The following is a 15,505-nucleotide window of genomic DNA, read 5'->3' as shown; positions in this document are numbered from 1 at the left end:
TCAGAGAGAGAGAGAGACAGAATGTGAGCAGGGGAGGGTCAGAGAGAAAGGGAGACACAGAATCCAAAGCAGGCTCCAGGCTCTAAGCTGTCTGCACAGAGCCCGACGCAGGGCTCAAACCCACGAACCGCGAGATCATGACCTGAGCCAAATCCAGACGCTTAACTGACTGAGCCACCCAGGCGCCCCTGATTTTATATTTTTTAAGGTCACCTATAAATTAAAATTTGTGTTATAGATTATCTAGTGTTAATATGTGTGTATAGTTGGGGAGTGCTATTCATGTCATCTTAGCATGCTATATTGCCAGAAAAAAAAAAACATACTTTATGTATATGCACCTTATTTATAATTAAGCATTTTCCCTTATCACTTTCATCCTCATAAATATGTACTTCTTTAAGTTCCAAGGAAATTAAGTTCCCTGCAGGACCATCTAGATTAAGGGCATATAGGAGGCCAGGTCTCTGTAGCATGTTGGATTATTTTCCAGATAGGCCACCCATGTAGTTCAAATACATCATTCCCCCAGGGGCTACAATTCCTTAGCACAGTGATTTCCAACTTTTAAAATTTTAGTAGCAGAACTTTTGCTTCAAGTATTACTTGGAATTTAAAAAAATATTATTTTGAATTCCACAATATAAAATAAGTAAGAAGAGAGCTGCTCTGGTTAAAGTGAGATTAAGAGTTCTTCATATTTAGGATACCCAGGTGGCTCAGGCAGTTAAGCATCTGACTCTGGATTTCAGCTCAGGCCATGATCTCATGGTTCACGAGTTCAAGCCCTGCATCAGGCTGTGTGCTGACAGCACAGAGCCTGCTTGGGATTTTCTCTCTCATTCTCTCTCTCTCTCTCTCTCTCTCTCTCTCGCTCGCTCGCTCTCTCTCTGCTCCTCCCCCTGTCAAAATAAATAAACATTTAAAAAAAGAGTTCCTGATTTTCACCAGTTTAGCCACCCCTTGGGGTACCTGGGTGGCTCAGTCAGTTATGCGTCCAACTTGGGCTCAGGTCATGATCTCGCAGTTCGTAATTTTGAGAGTTTGAGCCCCCCATCGGGCTCTGTGCTGACAGCTTGGAGCCTGGAGCCTGCTTCAGATTCTGTGTCTCCCTCTCTCTCTGCCCCTCCTCCACTCTCACTCTGTCTCTCTCTCAAAAATAAATAAACATTAAAAAAGGTAAGAAAAATTTACCCACCCCCTTGCTCCCCAAGATGCTCTCCAAGATGCTCCCTGGAGCACCTTCATAGCCTCCTTGGGCTCCGAGTACCACAGTGCGAAAACAAACTGAATAGAACACTGGTTCTCAAAGTGTGATCCCAGAACCTAAAGCGTCACTCAGGAATTTGTTAGAAATGCAAATTCTCAAGCCCCCATCCCAAATCTACCGAAATCAGAAATTCTAGGGGCAGGACCCAGGCATCTATGGATTAATAAACCCTCAAGGTGACTCTGCTACACATTAAAGTTTGAGGATTTACTAGAAAAGAGTATCCCATTCAGGAGCTACTGGAACAGGGCTGGGGTCCAAGATTATTAGAACAGGACCCAAGATTAACATTTCTGTGGTACTTAAATATCCCAAGATTCTCTGGAAGGTTATTTTCCATCCACCATTTTCTTATAGCTGAGATTAGACACTCTCGAGGTCTAACTTTGCAATGGCCTATGTCCCTTTGAATTGACTCAATGTCAGAAATCACTAGAAAGAGTATGGATTCTTACTTTTGGTTCATTAGACAGAAATAATGACATTCCTCATAATTTTTTGTGACAAAAAGACTTCATAGCTGAAGCTCATAAATGTTGAGCCAAAGAAGCCAAACACAAAAGTAAACATACTGAACCATTCCTTTTATAGAAGGCATAAAAAAGGCAACACTGATCTACAGTGAAAGAAGTCAGGATAGGGTTTGCTTTTTGGGGTTATTGACTGGAAGGAAGCAGAAGTGGGGCCTGACTTATGGATAATGTTCTGTTTCTTGATCTGGATGTTGTTTGCAGGGCTCTGTTCATTTTCTAGAAATTCATCAAGTTGTACCCTTATGATATGTGCATTTTCCTATATATCTGACATACTTAGATACATGAGTTTAAAAAAATGGTATTGGGTCAACTACAGGGAAAGGACAGTGTGTAATGACATACGCTGTGGGCGCTGAACTTCATACTCTCAGAGGACCTAGGCCTTCACTTCTGGGTGTGAGTGTACATTTGGTGCAAACACGGGTTCCTGGCATCAGGTCTACTGCATTATGACAACATGAGTTGTGTGGGGGCCATTCTGTTTCTTGATTGGAAAAGACCTCTTGGTTGATGGCATCCCTGATCAGGATTCCCTGTGGATGGGGAAGAAGTGAGGCAGTTAAGTATGTGAACTGTGGGCCAGAATAAGTTTCAGCATTCGGCTACTCCAGGAAATGGGAAGTAGTAGCCTTCTGAATTTTCAACCGGGTTAGGCCAAAAAAACCTACATACATATAAGGCATGTATGATGGGTGAAAGAGAGCTCAGAATGGTCCCTCATTCTGAGCTCTGTGGGTGGATAAGACCCCAGTTGTGAGCACTCATCTTTTGCCCATACCCTTCTGGGCCCCGATCATAAATGTACATGGGAACTGAGTTTTCCTGGCTGGCTGATGACAGCTTGTGGGAGTCTCAGTTAAAAATTAGCTTAAATTTCATCAGCTCTTGCCCACATCTGCTCACACGGGAATTCCAGGCATCATGTAAAATACCCCAGTTGTGTCTGAAAGTTCCCAGTAAGTCACAAACCACTGTTTTTGACATCTCCTGTGTTTTTCCTTATTCGGGGCCCCATCTTCACGTACTCTGCCCATGAAGCTGTTTAAGAAGTACTTAACCCCTTCCCTGCTCCCCTCCTTGTGCCCCCCATGCGAATGTTGATAAAGGTGCCAAGGACATTCTGTTCTGATCCCCCTAAAGGCCCCACCATGGAGGTGCCTGCCCAATGTGCCAGACATGCCTGAATCTCCATCTGGGCTCAAGGTAACACATACCTGCTGAATACATGATTCCCTGGGTCCCACGGTGGTGTGATCTGAAAGCAGGCCCTGGCTGCTGTTGTTACACTCCATGGCTCAATTTGGGGGTTGGTGACAGGTAGGGGCATTGGGCTGGGCTTGAATGGCTCCCCTGTTGCTGAGGGACAATGGTGTTTCCCAGAGGTGGTGCGTGCTTCAATCAGGAGGTGCCAGGCATAGCTGCTCCCTCTGGTGGTCTGTGCCTTCCACCAGCGGAGACAGGGAGGTCAGCTTCAGCAGTCTCGCGCCATTCATATCTCTTAGAACTATTCCTGAGTGCAGGGTATTTAAAAGACAGTTTCTGTATCAGACAAACCCAAAATGAGGAGCATTGTATTAAAAATGCTAATGCCATACAAGACAAAGTAAGTTTGTGGAAATGTTCCAGGTTAAACCTGACAACTAAAAGCAATACCTCACCCTAGACCAGATCCTATGATGGACAAGGAAATGCTGTAAAGGACATCATTGTGCCAGCCGATAAATTTGAAGTGCTAATGGTAGATTAGATACTAGTATTGCATCAATGTAGAGAACATGCCTATCTTTAGGCAATGCATGAAGTACATTAGTCATGAAGGGCTATGATGCATGTAATCTACCATCATATGGTCCAGACACACACATACACACACACACACACACACACACACACACACACACACTTATGAGGGTGTGCATTCACGTAAACAATAAAGTAAATGGGGTAAAAACTGTTAGCAATAGGTGAATCTGGCATACAGATGTTCTTTATACTATTTTTATTTTTGCAACTTTCCTCTACGTTTAAAATATTTCCAAATAAAAAAGCTTAAAAATGTCAAAGATAGTTTCTGCAAGCAGTCAGAATCTGGTGGCACATGCCTTACTGAACGCTACCTATGGCAGAGAGGAGGAATGAGGACATGGCTGTCTTCCCAGGCAGCCCTACCAGACACATCCCAAAAAAATAATCAGATACCCTGCACTGATTTGCCAAGTGGCACCTGAGGCCACTCATCCCTGGATCTCCCCCTTCCTCCAAGATACCAAAGGTAACACTTTTATATATTTTGAGGATCTTGGGCCCCGGGTGGTGGCAAAATTTTGCTTATGAAAGGAAGGTGCATTGGTTCATTGATTCATCGGTATGTGTTTTGACTGTCTACTTACTATGCACCAGGAACTGTGCTAGGGGCTGCGTGTGCAGCCTAGGGTCCAAGAGGAGACACAACCCCTGTCCTAAACAACATCTATGAGCTAGCTGGGGATGCATCCCCAACCACATTCATAAACGTATATTTTCCAAATGAGTGGAACATGAAGTAGATTTGGGAAGCCCTGTAGGTGGGGGTGGGGGGAGCCAGCCTTTTACCAGAGCCAGTGGATCCAAGCCCCATGGGTCTGATAGTCTCCCCCCTCCCCACAAAGATTTTCTAGGTTATAGATACTTTTGTACCTGATGCCGGGGAGAAAAGAAGGAACCATCAATGCTTACCCCCTCCTGGGCACATCCCATCTGTTCTGGCTTAGCCCTCTGCAGGCTGTTCTGCCCTCTGGGAGAATCAGGGAAGAGGCCAATGTGCCACTCCATCGATCTCCTTGGGCTGGTGGACCAGTGAGCTTTGGAAAATAGTCTTTCAACTGATCCAGGCCTGCAGGTGAATGTGACAGCCCACACATGATTGTGGAAGGCAAAGACTAGCAAACACCCTCATTCAGAGGCCTGGCAGCCTACTGGTCCTGAGAGTCCCCTCATCAGGGTGCTTAGTCATGGAAACAACAGGATGGTCTTCCAAATGGACAGAAGGTCTTTGGGAGACAGTTGTAGTTCTCCCCCCACGCCCCGGTGTGGCACTGGCTGTGATGCCCTTACATAGGGACAAAGGTGGAATCCATTGCCTTGGGGCTCCAAGTAGACAGTGTTGGGGAGGGAGTCGTTAAGTGTGTGTGCATGTGTGTGTATGTGCGTGAGTGACTGCATGTGAAACGAGGTGTGTCCATTCTGTCCATGGGTCTCAGGTTGGACCAACCCTCACCTCTGATGCATTCTGGTCCTGGTCCGAAGAAGTTTCAGATCCAACAAACGTTTACTGAGCCCCTACAAAGTTCCAAGCCTTTTACTTGATACTTAGACACATTTTATATCGTTTAATCTTTAACAATAACCCTTTAAGGTAGGAATTATCTGCATTGTACAGATGAGAAAACAATCGCAAAGAGGTTCATTGATTTGCTCAAGTATATCATACAGCTTTTTTTTAAACACTCACACACTATACTCTTAGCTGAGGCCTGTCTGTGTTGGTTGCTTATCTTACAGTATTTTTTTTTTTGTCTTCTCTACACTTGGAGCAATTGCTCCCCTTATACAAGCCCCCTTCCTTCTTCACCTTTCACTAGCCTCATGGGCTTTTCTTTTTTTTAATACTGCATTTAATAGCACAAAAAATCACGAATACAAAGAAACTGGCAAAGGTGTTTGTCAATGAGATATCCTTGCCTCCTCCACTTTTCTGCTTTCAGACCCATATAGGTAATGGGCTACATTTGTATAGACTTTTCTCCCCCCCTCCAAACATATAACTGTTATGTGATTGGTCAGTTGAAGCTGAAACACCCATGGAGAAAGATGTTTTACGGTTACAAGGGCACACACCCCCCCACACACCACCCCCCTCCCACCCCACACTTTCCCACACAATCTTTTGGAGGAATATAGGATATGTACCAGTGTCAGGATTTCCCTGCTCCTGCCTTCCCCACCTAGAGCATTCCTGCCATTGAATTCTCCTTTAAGTGACTGTTTAGACTAGAGCCTCTTCTCCCACCCCGTCTACTTCTCTTCCAACCAGGACCTTTTAGACACTGGGTACTGTTCAATTCTTACTCTGTCAGGCCCATGGGCCATGCAAGTAGGTCCTTTAAATCTCGAAGCCAGTTGTAGTATAGGTGTTGTCATCTTCCATTACAGGTAGGTCTGTGTCACTTCAGTAGGCTTGTGTATTCATTTCTTTCACTTTTTCTGACTCATGTTCCAGGACCTGTTTGTGATAGAACAGTAAATACCCTTCACTGTCCAGAACGTCCTTAATACTGGCCTTGGTGATGACGGCATCATCACACTTGAACCACTGGTCCTTGTGGTGCCGGATGAAGCTGGTGTAGTGGCCACTCTCCAAGGTTCCTTGGTGATTAACCACAGCAAACAAGGAATACTTATTCTCATCGTTTCCACTATTGGTTGGCAGCTGCAACTGTCCATTCACCCTGCTCTCTTTACTCGAGGCCATAAATGGTGTCATATCCAGCTCCAGAGGAAAGGATATGTATGTAGTGATCTTGCGCCTCTGTTTGGCCGAGTGTTCAAACCGTTTGAAATGAAAACAGGCAACAACAGGTAATTTATTCATCGTGAGCTGTTTGGTAGATTCCTGGTAGCTTTGGCAACTACCGCATTTGATTTTGGCACTGCTACCTAAGTGCTCTGGCCTTGTAAACCTTCGCAAGCAGTCCGTGAGGGTGGTGATTCCTGGTATGTGGCTTTCCCCATTCACACTGCTCTCCCTCCCTGGGCTCATGGGCCAGAAGGAGGTGCAAGAGCCAGGCAAGTCCAAACTGATGTCCCAGCATGGGTCTATGGTGGTGGAGACGCCATGGCAGGCTTGACAGGTGACATCAGACTGCAGGCCACCTGTGAAGATTTGGTCTATGATGCAGTTACAGTGGTTGGGATTGTTGGCAGCCTTCCCGGCATCATCACCTTTGCAGTGCCTGTGCAGGACATCTAACGCGGCAATGAGGAACTCGTGGGCATCCTGTTGCCTGTATCCTGCTAAGTGACGAGCGTGTATCCATACCAGGTGCAGTAATTTATAAGGAACGTGAGGAGATGGGTTTCCAGAATACAACTCCCGAAAAAGCGAAGACATCTCACAGACCAGACACAACTCAGGACTTGGCATTTCACATCTGTGCCTGTCGGACAGGAAGAAATCTCTCAGGATCGGAGTATGGGTAAGGGCCTGGACGATGCAGTTCATAAAGCACGTGTTGCCAAGATTGATTAGTCCTCTTAAACCGATGGTAAAGCTGGAGGTGATTCTTCTTCTCCTTGGGTTGTGTCCCAGCAGTTCTAACTCGGGTTTGGTTGTCTCCCAGGTTGGATATTTCTCTCCGAGTCCTGGCATTGAACACTGCTGGTGAGAAACCTCGGTTGAGGTGGAGGCCTGTAATTTCAAAGCTTCTCCTTGCTCTTCTTTGGCAATTTGCTCAATGTCTCTGTCATATACATAATCCTTACACATAAAGCAGTATATACCTCCATAATAAAGGTCTACGGCTAAGTTGTGTTGTTTTGTCTCGGCGTGCTCATGAATGTGTTTCTCTGTGAAGCAGCCAAAGAAGACACAAGAAAGGCAAGAGTGAAGTCTGTTCAAATGGGTGCCACACACATGGCAGATGCACGACTTTGCCTTGCTTTTCCTGGTCTCTGGGGTTCCACACCACACGAAGCACTGGTAGATCACCCGCAGTTCCTGCCTCCAGTTCTCTCCCACCTTAAAGCTGTTCACGTGGGAACAGCCTGGTGGACCCACAGAGAAATCCACATCCAGGCATCCGCCCCCAGGGCCGCGCCGGGGCCGGGGCCGGGGCGGGGGCCGTGGCCTAGGCTGCGGCGGGGTACGGAGCCGGGTCTGTGGCCGCGGCCGGGGTCGGCGGCGGGGGGCACGACTGCGCCGCGGAGAGGGATCGGGGGGCCGCGGGGGTTCGGAGGGAAGGGTGGGGGGAGGAACCTCGTCGCTGCTGCCGCCACCGCCGCTCCGCGCTGGGTTCTCATCCTCCAGCTCCTGCTTCGGCTCCCCCTTCGGCTCCTGCTCCGCCTCCGGTACGGGCTCGGGTTCGGGCTCCAGCTTGAGCTCAGCCTGGCGGCCCAGACCCTCCGCTGTCTCCACGTTCCCGGCGGTGTCCACCTTCCCCGCCGCCTCCACCTTCCCCGCCGCCTCCACCTTCCCCTCCACCTTCGCCTCCGCCTCCACCTTCCTCTCCGCCTTCTCCGCCTTCTCCGCCGTCTCCGCCGTCTCCGCCTCCTCTACCTCCTCCGCCTCCACTGGCGGCGGCTCCTCCCCCTGCTCGCAGGGCTCGGGCGGCCACTGGGCGTGGCGGCACGGGGGCCACGCAGACCTGGGGTGTCCCCCGCCCGGCCTGAGGGAGCGCGGTGGCTGTGACAGCTGGACCCAAAAGGGACTTTCACTGAAGGAGGCGGCGGCGGAAGCAGGCGACGCCCCCCGGGAATCCTCCCGCCGTAGCCCCCTAGCGGAGGCCGCTTCGGCAGCCAGGCCCCGTTTCCTTTAATTCAGTATTTCCCAAACTTGCTTGTTCACGAGAATCACGTGGGGAGCGTGTTAAAATTACAGATTCCTCGGCTCCACCCGCAGATGTACTGAATCAGAATCGCGAAGGGAGGTGCTCCGGAACCTGTATCTTTAACTAGGGCCCGGGAGGATTCTTATGATCAGGCAAGTTTGGGAAACACAGCTCTAATTCATTGAGGCTGGCGGGAAGGGGGGCGGGGACCGCGCAGTCTCTTTAAGGCGCTTCCAGTTCTCAGCTCCAATCGCAGCTCTGACCCCCTTCATCGTCTCCTCCCCTTTCCCCGTCCTTCCCTTCGTCCATGCAGCTTCCCCCAGCCCTGCGGGGCTGGGGACGGAGGAATAAAGTCCAGAAAGGTCTTTGGGGCTGTGAAATGTCCCCTCAGAGACCAGGTCCTCAGGAGCAGTCGGAAACCACGATAGGCCATCATCCCTACAGCTGAGCCTGCCCCCAGCCCTGTCCCAGGCTCCCTCCCACCCCAGGTCCTGTCCTCACAGATAAGGACCAGGTCCATTCTGGGGGCGGGCTTGGACCCCACATCCGGAGAGGCAGAGCTCCCAAGGTTGCTGGGCCCGGAGAGGCACATCCCTTTTGCCCATCTTATTGGTGCTCTGCAGAATCTATGCCTGTTCCTCACCTTCTCTGGCTCCAAAGGCCGCGGGTGGGATGAGGGTTTGGCAGTATGCCCTCTGCCCCAGCAGACGCTGAGCCGCCCGGGGGCACCAGAAGGGACAGGCCATGCCTACTGCTGGCACCTCCCCTACCGCTGAGAAAGGGGAAGACACCACCCCAAGACCCCCAAGTCTGGCAGAGAGCCCCTGATAGGCAGCAGGTGGGAGTAGGGGGTGGGGAGCAGCTTCGGTAGTTGTAGCAGCCAGCAGGGGGAGGGGGCGGGCCTGGGTCTGAGAGCACTGAGCTGCTGGCAGTGGAAAGTGGCCACAGGTGCTGGTCCCAGGGAGTCAGGAGGGGGCTCAGAAGAGGTAGATAGCCAGTGTTCTAGGAAGAGTCAGTTCCCTGAGTCCCGTAATGGCTGGCCTTGACCCCGTATACACAGTCTGGCTACGGGGCTGTGCTGCTTGAGTATACCCTAGCAGACTTCTCCTTGGTTGGCACTGGACATCACCTCTCAGCCGGCCCCTTCCTGCTGGGAGGAGGTGGTGCCTAAGCCTCCTGGAGTTAGCAGCGAGAGTTGGTTGTCAAGAATTATGCACCCTTAAGGAGAATGAGATGCTTGGCTCCCATACAGCTAAGGTCCCCCAGAGCTGCCATGGTGCCCTGCCTTTCAAAGCCAACTCTTGCTTCAATTCCTTGAAGCACCCCAGCATCTTTCCAATAAATGCCTGCCCTTTGTGACCTGCAACCAGAGGAACTGCAACTAGCATACCCACTGAAGAAATCCTGCTCCTGCTCCTAATGCTGCTGCTAAAAATGCCTGAGGTCATGAACTGGAGGGAGGAGGGGGAGGTACTCCATCCCACCTCCCCAGAGTGACAGATATCAAAGAGACCTAAAGATCTCTATGTACCTAAGACTGTCTACCCCTGAAGACTAACCAAAGCAACCTGACTACTTTATTATCCAACCTCCAGCAGAAGCCCACGTGTCCAGGAGGTTCTGGAACGGGGTGGAGGGGGGGCTTTCCAATCATCCACTCAGCAAATGTGTTTTCAAAAGCTCCAACCCAGAGCCAGGTGTTGTACTAGGGGCTATGGGCAGCACTAAACCAAACAAACTTGCCCAGGGCCACAATCAGGGCTGGGTTCCCCAATCAGGGCAGACTAAGGAAGTGTCTAGGTCACCAGCAGAGAATAGGCACCAAAAACAAAAGAATCAAGAAAAAAAATATCGGAAACAGTTTGACATTTGCTATTTTTTTAAGTAGCCCCCATGAGAAAAGTCAGAATTTTATTGTACTTCCTTACATTTCTTTCCTGATTGCATGTTGCTTTTGACGTGAATCACGTTCAGGGGTGGGGGTGGGGGTGACAGCCTAATCCTTTTCATGCTTCGCGCTTGCTTGCCTGTGTCTCAGTTCAGTCCTGCGCAAGTGTCACCGTGTCTATCTCACAGCGACCTGACTGAAGGCTAGCAGAAGGGACTGACAAGGTGAGACCCCTCCTCATGCAGCCGGGGCGCCTGGGGTTGAACACAGTTCTGACCACAAGGTGGCAAAAGAGTATATGACACTTCCTGGGATATTTATTTTGTATAAACATACATAAAACTATCGGTTTATATCAAAATACACTCAAATATTTTTTCATCTTTTTTTACTTGCAGTATAGCTGGCATACAATGTTATGTTAGTTTCAGGGGTACAGCATAATGATACAATTCTATGCATTACGTAGTGTTCTCAGTGATAAATACAGTTACCATCTGTCACCATACAAAGTTATTACAATGTTATTGACTACGTTCTCTATCGTGTACTTTTCATCCCCTGTGACTTACTTATTTTATAACTGGCGATTTGTGCCTCTTAATCCCCTTCACCTATTTCACCCATCCCCCCACCCCCCTCCTCTCTGGCAACCATCAGTTTGTTCTCTGTACTTACGAGTCTGTCTCTGGTTTTTCTGTTTGTTTGCTAAACCATATTGCTTTAGAATGCAGAAACAAATAGTCAAAATGTAAGGAAAAGCAGGGAAATGATTATGAGAAGAGTCAGGAGAGGGATTCTTTCTTGAGGACCGATGAGAACTATGATCAGAAGGGACACCTTGGGGCCTTCAAGTGTGGAGCTATGTCCTATTTTTTTCTTAAAAATATTTTTGGGGGTGCCTGGGTGGCTCAGTTGGTTAAGTGTCCAACTCTTGATTTCGGCTCAGATCATGATCTCAGGATTCGTGAGTTCTAGCCCCAAGGGTGGCTCAGTGCTGTCAGCACGGAATTCTTTCTCTTCCTCTCTCTCTGCTCCTCCCCCTGCTTCCCGCTTGTGCTCGCTTCCACTCTCTCTCTCAAAATAAATAATAAACATTTAAAAAATATTTTTTAACCTTTTGCTCCTTCACACATTTTTAAGTTGCCATCTAAAATTTTGCATCAAAAAATCAGCTGCAAATAATGTGATTTCTGACAAATGTTAACATTCACAAACAAAACTGTTATGTCACCATTTTACCTGAAACTAGTCAAACCCAAATACCTTAATGATTTGAGAGCCACCATCATCTGTTTTAAAAATTCATAAATGAGTTCTTGATGGTAGGAAGTTGTAAATTTTTCCTTTTCTCCCTAAGTTCTCGATTCCATTTTAGTCTTCTAACAGAATTTTACCCCAATAATACATTTTTTGCACTGGAAATTATTTTATTGACAATCCTATTATATTTCCCTGCAGGGAAAAATATTTTGCTATTTAATTTGTATGTATATATTTTGCTATTTAAACGCTTTTTAAATGTTCCTGTGAGCCTAAAGCTCTAAAGGTTGTTTAAAAATTTACTCCTGCTTGGGGCATCTGCCTGGCCTAGTCAGTGGAGCATGCGATTCTTCATCTCAGGATTGTGACTTTAAACCCCATGTTGGGTGTAGAGATTACTAAAAAATAAAATCTTTTAAAAATTTTACTCCTGCTTGAATTAGGACAATTAATATTAGAATACGATAGATCAAAAATTATAAATATATTACAAATTTTGATAGGTAATTATTAAACATAAAAATTAAAATGTATTAGAGATAGAAAAGCCCTTTTTTGAAAAAAAGTTAGTGGGTGTCTCCATGGGTAAATATTGCTTATTGCTAGAATGAAACAGGATTCAGCATCAATTCTCTTTCTACTTTTTGTTTGGCTAAATGTTAGCACACAGAAACCTTGGTTATATAAGTAAGTAAATGGAAATGGACGTTTGTTTTAGCAATGTCACTCAAGTCTCTGAGTTCCTTTAGAGATCTATGGGGGAGGGGATTATACAATGATTTATCTTCAAAATTATTTTCCCTGATTTATCAGCTGACAGCTCCATTGGGTTTTCCTTCATTTCATTGGAAGCCATCTGAACTGCAAAAGGATTTGATCCCCATTCATTTGTTAGAGCAATTTTTTTTTTCTTCACCATTGACAACAATGTTTGGAAGTGTCTCTCTGGTGCCCTGAGGATTTTCTACTGTGGGGCAGTGCACCCAGGTAAGATTCTGGATGCATAAAAGGAATGCTTTGTTTTGTAAAGTGCACAAAGCACCATTTTGAAAGGGGAGATGGAAAGAATCAGCTTGATTCTGCCACCACATGTGTTCTCTGGCAGATCAATTTTAGGAAATATGAAATAGGAAATTTGAGGATAAAGAAGTTTATCCCCTTAAAACTCTAAGTGCTTATTTACCCCGGGGAAAGTCTACCTGTGTCCCCAGGTTAATGCACACTCTACTTTTAAGGTTCCTGGTTTCTATTTATTATTATAAAAGTAATGTGTACAATATCTGTGGTTTTTTAAAAAAAGGTTTACAAGAAGGCATAACATGAAAATTTAAAGTCCCTCTCTTCCCTGCCAATCACACCCAATCTATTCCCCTGAAATGACCACCTGTTAACAGTTTCTCATTTCAGAAATTTTCTAGGGAAATGCAAGCATGCTGTATACATTTATCCTTTTTATGAAATATAAATGGGACTGTAAATACATATTGATCTACAGATTAGCACTGTACATTGGGCATCAGACGGTTTTCTCCAAGTTGATCTACATATCCAAAGCAATGCCAATAAAAATTCCAATGAGTTTTTAGGGGAAGACTTTCACAAAATTAATATAGAAGAATAAAAGGCATTTCCTCCCTCCTAGTTTCCCCTTCTTCCTCCTGGAAATGAGGGTATAATGACTATAGCTGAGTAGCCATCTTGCAACCAAGAAAATGATTACCTCTGGACCTATTCTTACGTGAGAAAAAAAATGCCATTTTTTACCAACTCTAAGAGGTATATCTCTTCATTCATATTTCAACATCTCTGAAATCTTTGAGTGACAGTTTATGATTCTGCTTGGCAGCATTTTGTTTTCTTTCTCGATGGCACGTATAATAATGGCATGTCTTGGGGTGCCTGGGTGGCTCAGTCGGTTAAGTGTCCAACTTCGGTTCAGGTCATGATCTCACAACTCATGATTTCAAGCCCCATGTCAGGCTCTGTGCTGACAGCTCAGAGCCTGAAGCCTGCTTCAAATTCTGTGTCTCCCTCTCCCTCTGTCCCTCCCCTGCTCATGCTCTGTCTCTCTATCTCAAAAATAAATAAAGATTTAAAAAATTAAATTTAAAAGACAATGGCATGTCTTACAGTTGATTATGTTTTAGAATCAATATCACACTTGAAACATCATCCTATTTGAGCTTTTGTTATTTGGATCCCAGTCATGTACAGGTGATTACAATTCTAAATGATGGCAAGCTTTCTATTTTACTCCTAGTATGTCCCAAGTCCTTATCCTAGCCTTTAAAGCCCTAGAGAATCTGACCACAGTCTCTTAGACCTCACTTCCTATCAATTCAGCCTTGCCCCAAACAAACTGGATTTACTGCTGTTCCTTGAATAAGCTAAGCTGGCTCCTGCTTCTAAGCCTCTGCCTTTGTTGTTTCCTCTGCTTAGAAAGCTCTTCCCCTAGAAATCCCTATGGCTTTCTCGATTACTTAAGATTACTCCTTAAATGCCACCTTATCTCAGAGTCCTTCCTTGATCTCTATATAAAATAACACCTCATCTCTGCTTTGTCTTCAAAATACTATCACCACATGATATATTAAATATTACACACACATATAAAAATAACTATAATGTAAACTCCCTAAGAGAAAGATGTTCACTATTCCCAAAGAATCTTTGGCACTTGATAAATATTTAAATATTTGTGAAATAAACGAACGCATGCTTTTAGTTATGAGTGAAGTTGACCATATTTTCAAATATTTATTGGCCATTTTGTATCACTGTTCATGTGAGGTATCTGTTCACATTCTTTGCTGGTATTTTTGGCTGCTTACTAGCAATAATAAATAACAGTTGTATGACACCTAAAGTATGCCAAGAGTTGCTTTCTTAAAGAGATTTAACCCTTACAACAATTTTAGGAAGTAGGTGTTATCATCACTGTTTTACAGGTGAGGAAATAGAGGCACAGAGAGATTGAGTGATTGATGCTCAACGTCACACAGATAGTAAATGATGGACCTGGGATTCAAACCCAGCAGTCGGAACCTAGAGTTTGGATTCTTAACCACTAAGCTATTAGCCCTTCATCTGTCATACTCTAGTATATTTTTCCCATTTACCATTTGACTGTTGTGTTTTATTTCATTTTTTAACCTTATGGTGCTTAAGATAATTATGTAGTTGGGATGCCTGGGTGGCTCAGTCGGTTGAGCATCCTACCCGACTTTGCCTCAGGGCAAGATCTCATGCTAGGTGAGTTCCAGCCCTGCATCAGGCTCTGTGCTGACAGCTCAGAGCCTGGAGCCGGCTTCAGATTCTGTGTCTCCCTCTCTCTCCGCCCCTCTCTCCCCCACAGTCTCTCTCTCTCTCTCTCTCAAAAATAAATAAACATTTTAAAAATTAAAAAAAAAATGGGGCGCCTGGGTGGCGCAGTCGGTTAAGCGTCCGACTTCCGCCAGGTCACCATCTCACAGTCCGGGAGTTCGAGCCCCGCGTCGGGCTCTGGGCTGATGGCTCAGAGCCTGGAGCCTGTTTCTGATTCTGTGTCTCCCTCTCTCTCTCTGCCCCTCCCCTGTTCATGCTCTGTCTCTCTCTGTCCCAAAAATAAATAAACGTTGAAAAAAAATTTAAATAAATAAATAAATAAATAAATAAATAATAAAAATTAAAAAAAATTATTAGGTAGTTAAGATTCTCAGACTTTATGGATTCTTGATTTTAGTGTCTCTTTTTTTAAGTTTTTTTTTGTCCAGTTATAAATGTATAGAGCAAGTGCAAAGGTCCTGAGAGTAAAAAAAGCTTCATAATTTTAAGAAATGAAAATAAGGCCAGAATGGCTTGAGTTTGGTGATCAAGAAGGAGGAGAGTGATATAAGATGAGGAGAGAGGTGCAGGCAGGAATCAAATCACCTGAAGCCTTGCAGACCATTGTATGAAATCATTTGGGGTTGGGGGGCAGTTATCA

The 15,505-nt window shown here is 45.8% G+C and overlaps 1 protein-coding gene across 1 annotated transcript; it reads right to left on the bottom strand.

Moving 5' to 3' along the window:
- Positions 1 to 5,127: 5,127 nt before the first annotated feature.
- Positions 5,128 to 8,607, bottom strand: USP27X (ubiquitin specific peptidase 27 X-linked). The gene has a single exon (XM_043569895.1). The coding sequence runs from the start codon at positions 7,328 to 7,330 to the stop codon at positions 6,014 to 6,016; it is 1,317 nt and encodes a 438-aa protein (XP_043425830.1). The 5' UTR covers positions 7,331 to 8,607; the 3' UTR covers positions 5,128 to 6,013.
- Positions 8,608 to 15,505: the final 6,898 nt, after the last annotated feature.

The sequence above is a fragment of the Prionailurus bengalensis genome, chromosome X (genome assembly GCF_016509475.1).
Source record: "Prionailurus bengalensis isolate Pbe53 chromosome X, Fcat_Pben_1.1_paternal_pri, whole genome shotgun sequence".
Taxonomy (NCBI): domain Eukaryota; kingdom Metazoa; phylum Chordata; class Mammalia; order Carnivora; family Felidae; genus Prionailurus; species Prionailurus bengalensis.
The sequence above is the reverse complement of the archived record's forward strand: the minus strand, read 5'-3'. Positions and strand labels throughout refer to the sequence as shown.

What these genes read in the sequence shown, in the direction of transcription:
- USP27X (XM_043569895.1), bottom strand. Translation starts at nt 7,330, where the DNA reads ATGTGTAAGGATTATGTATATGACAGAGACATTGAGCAAATTGCCAAA.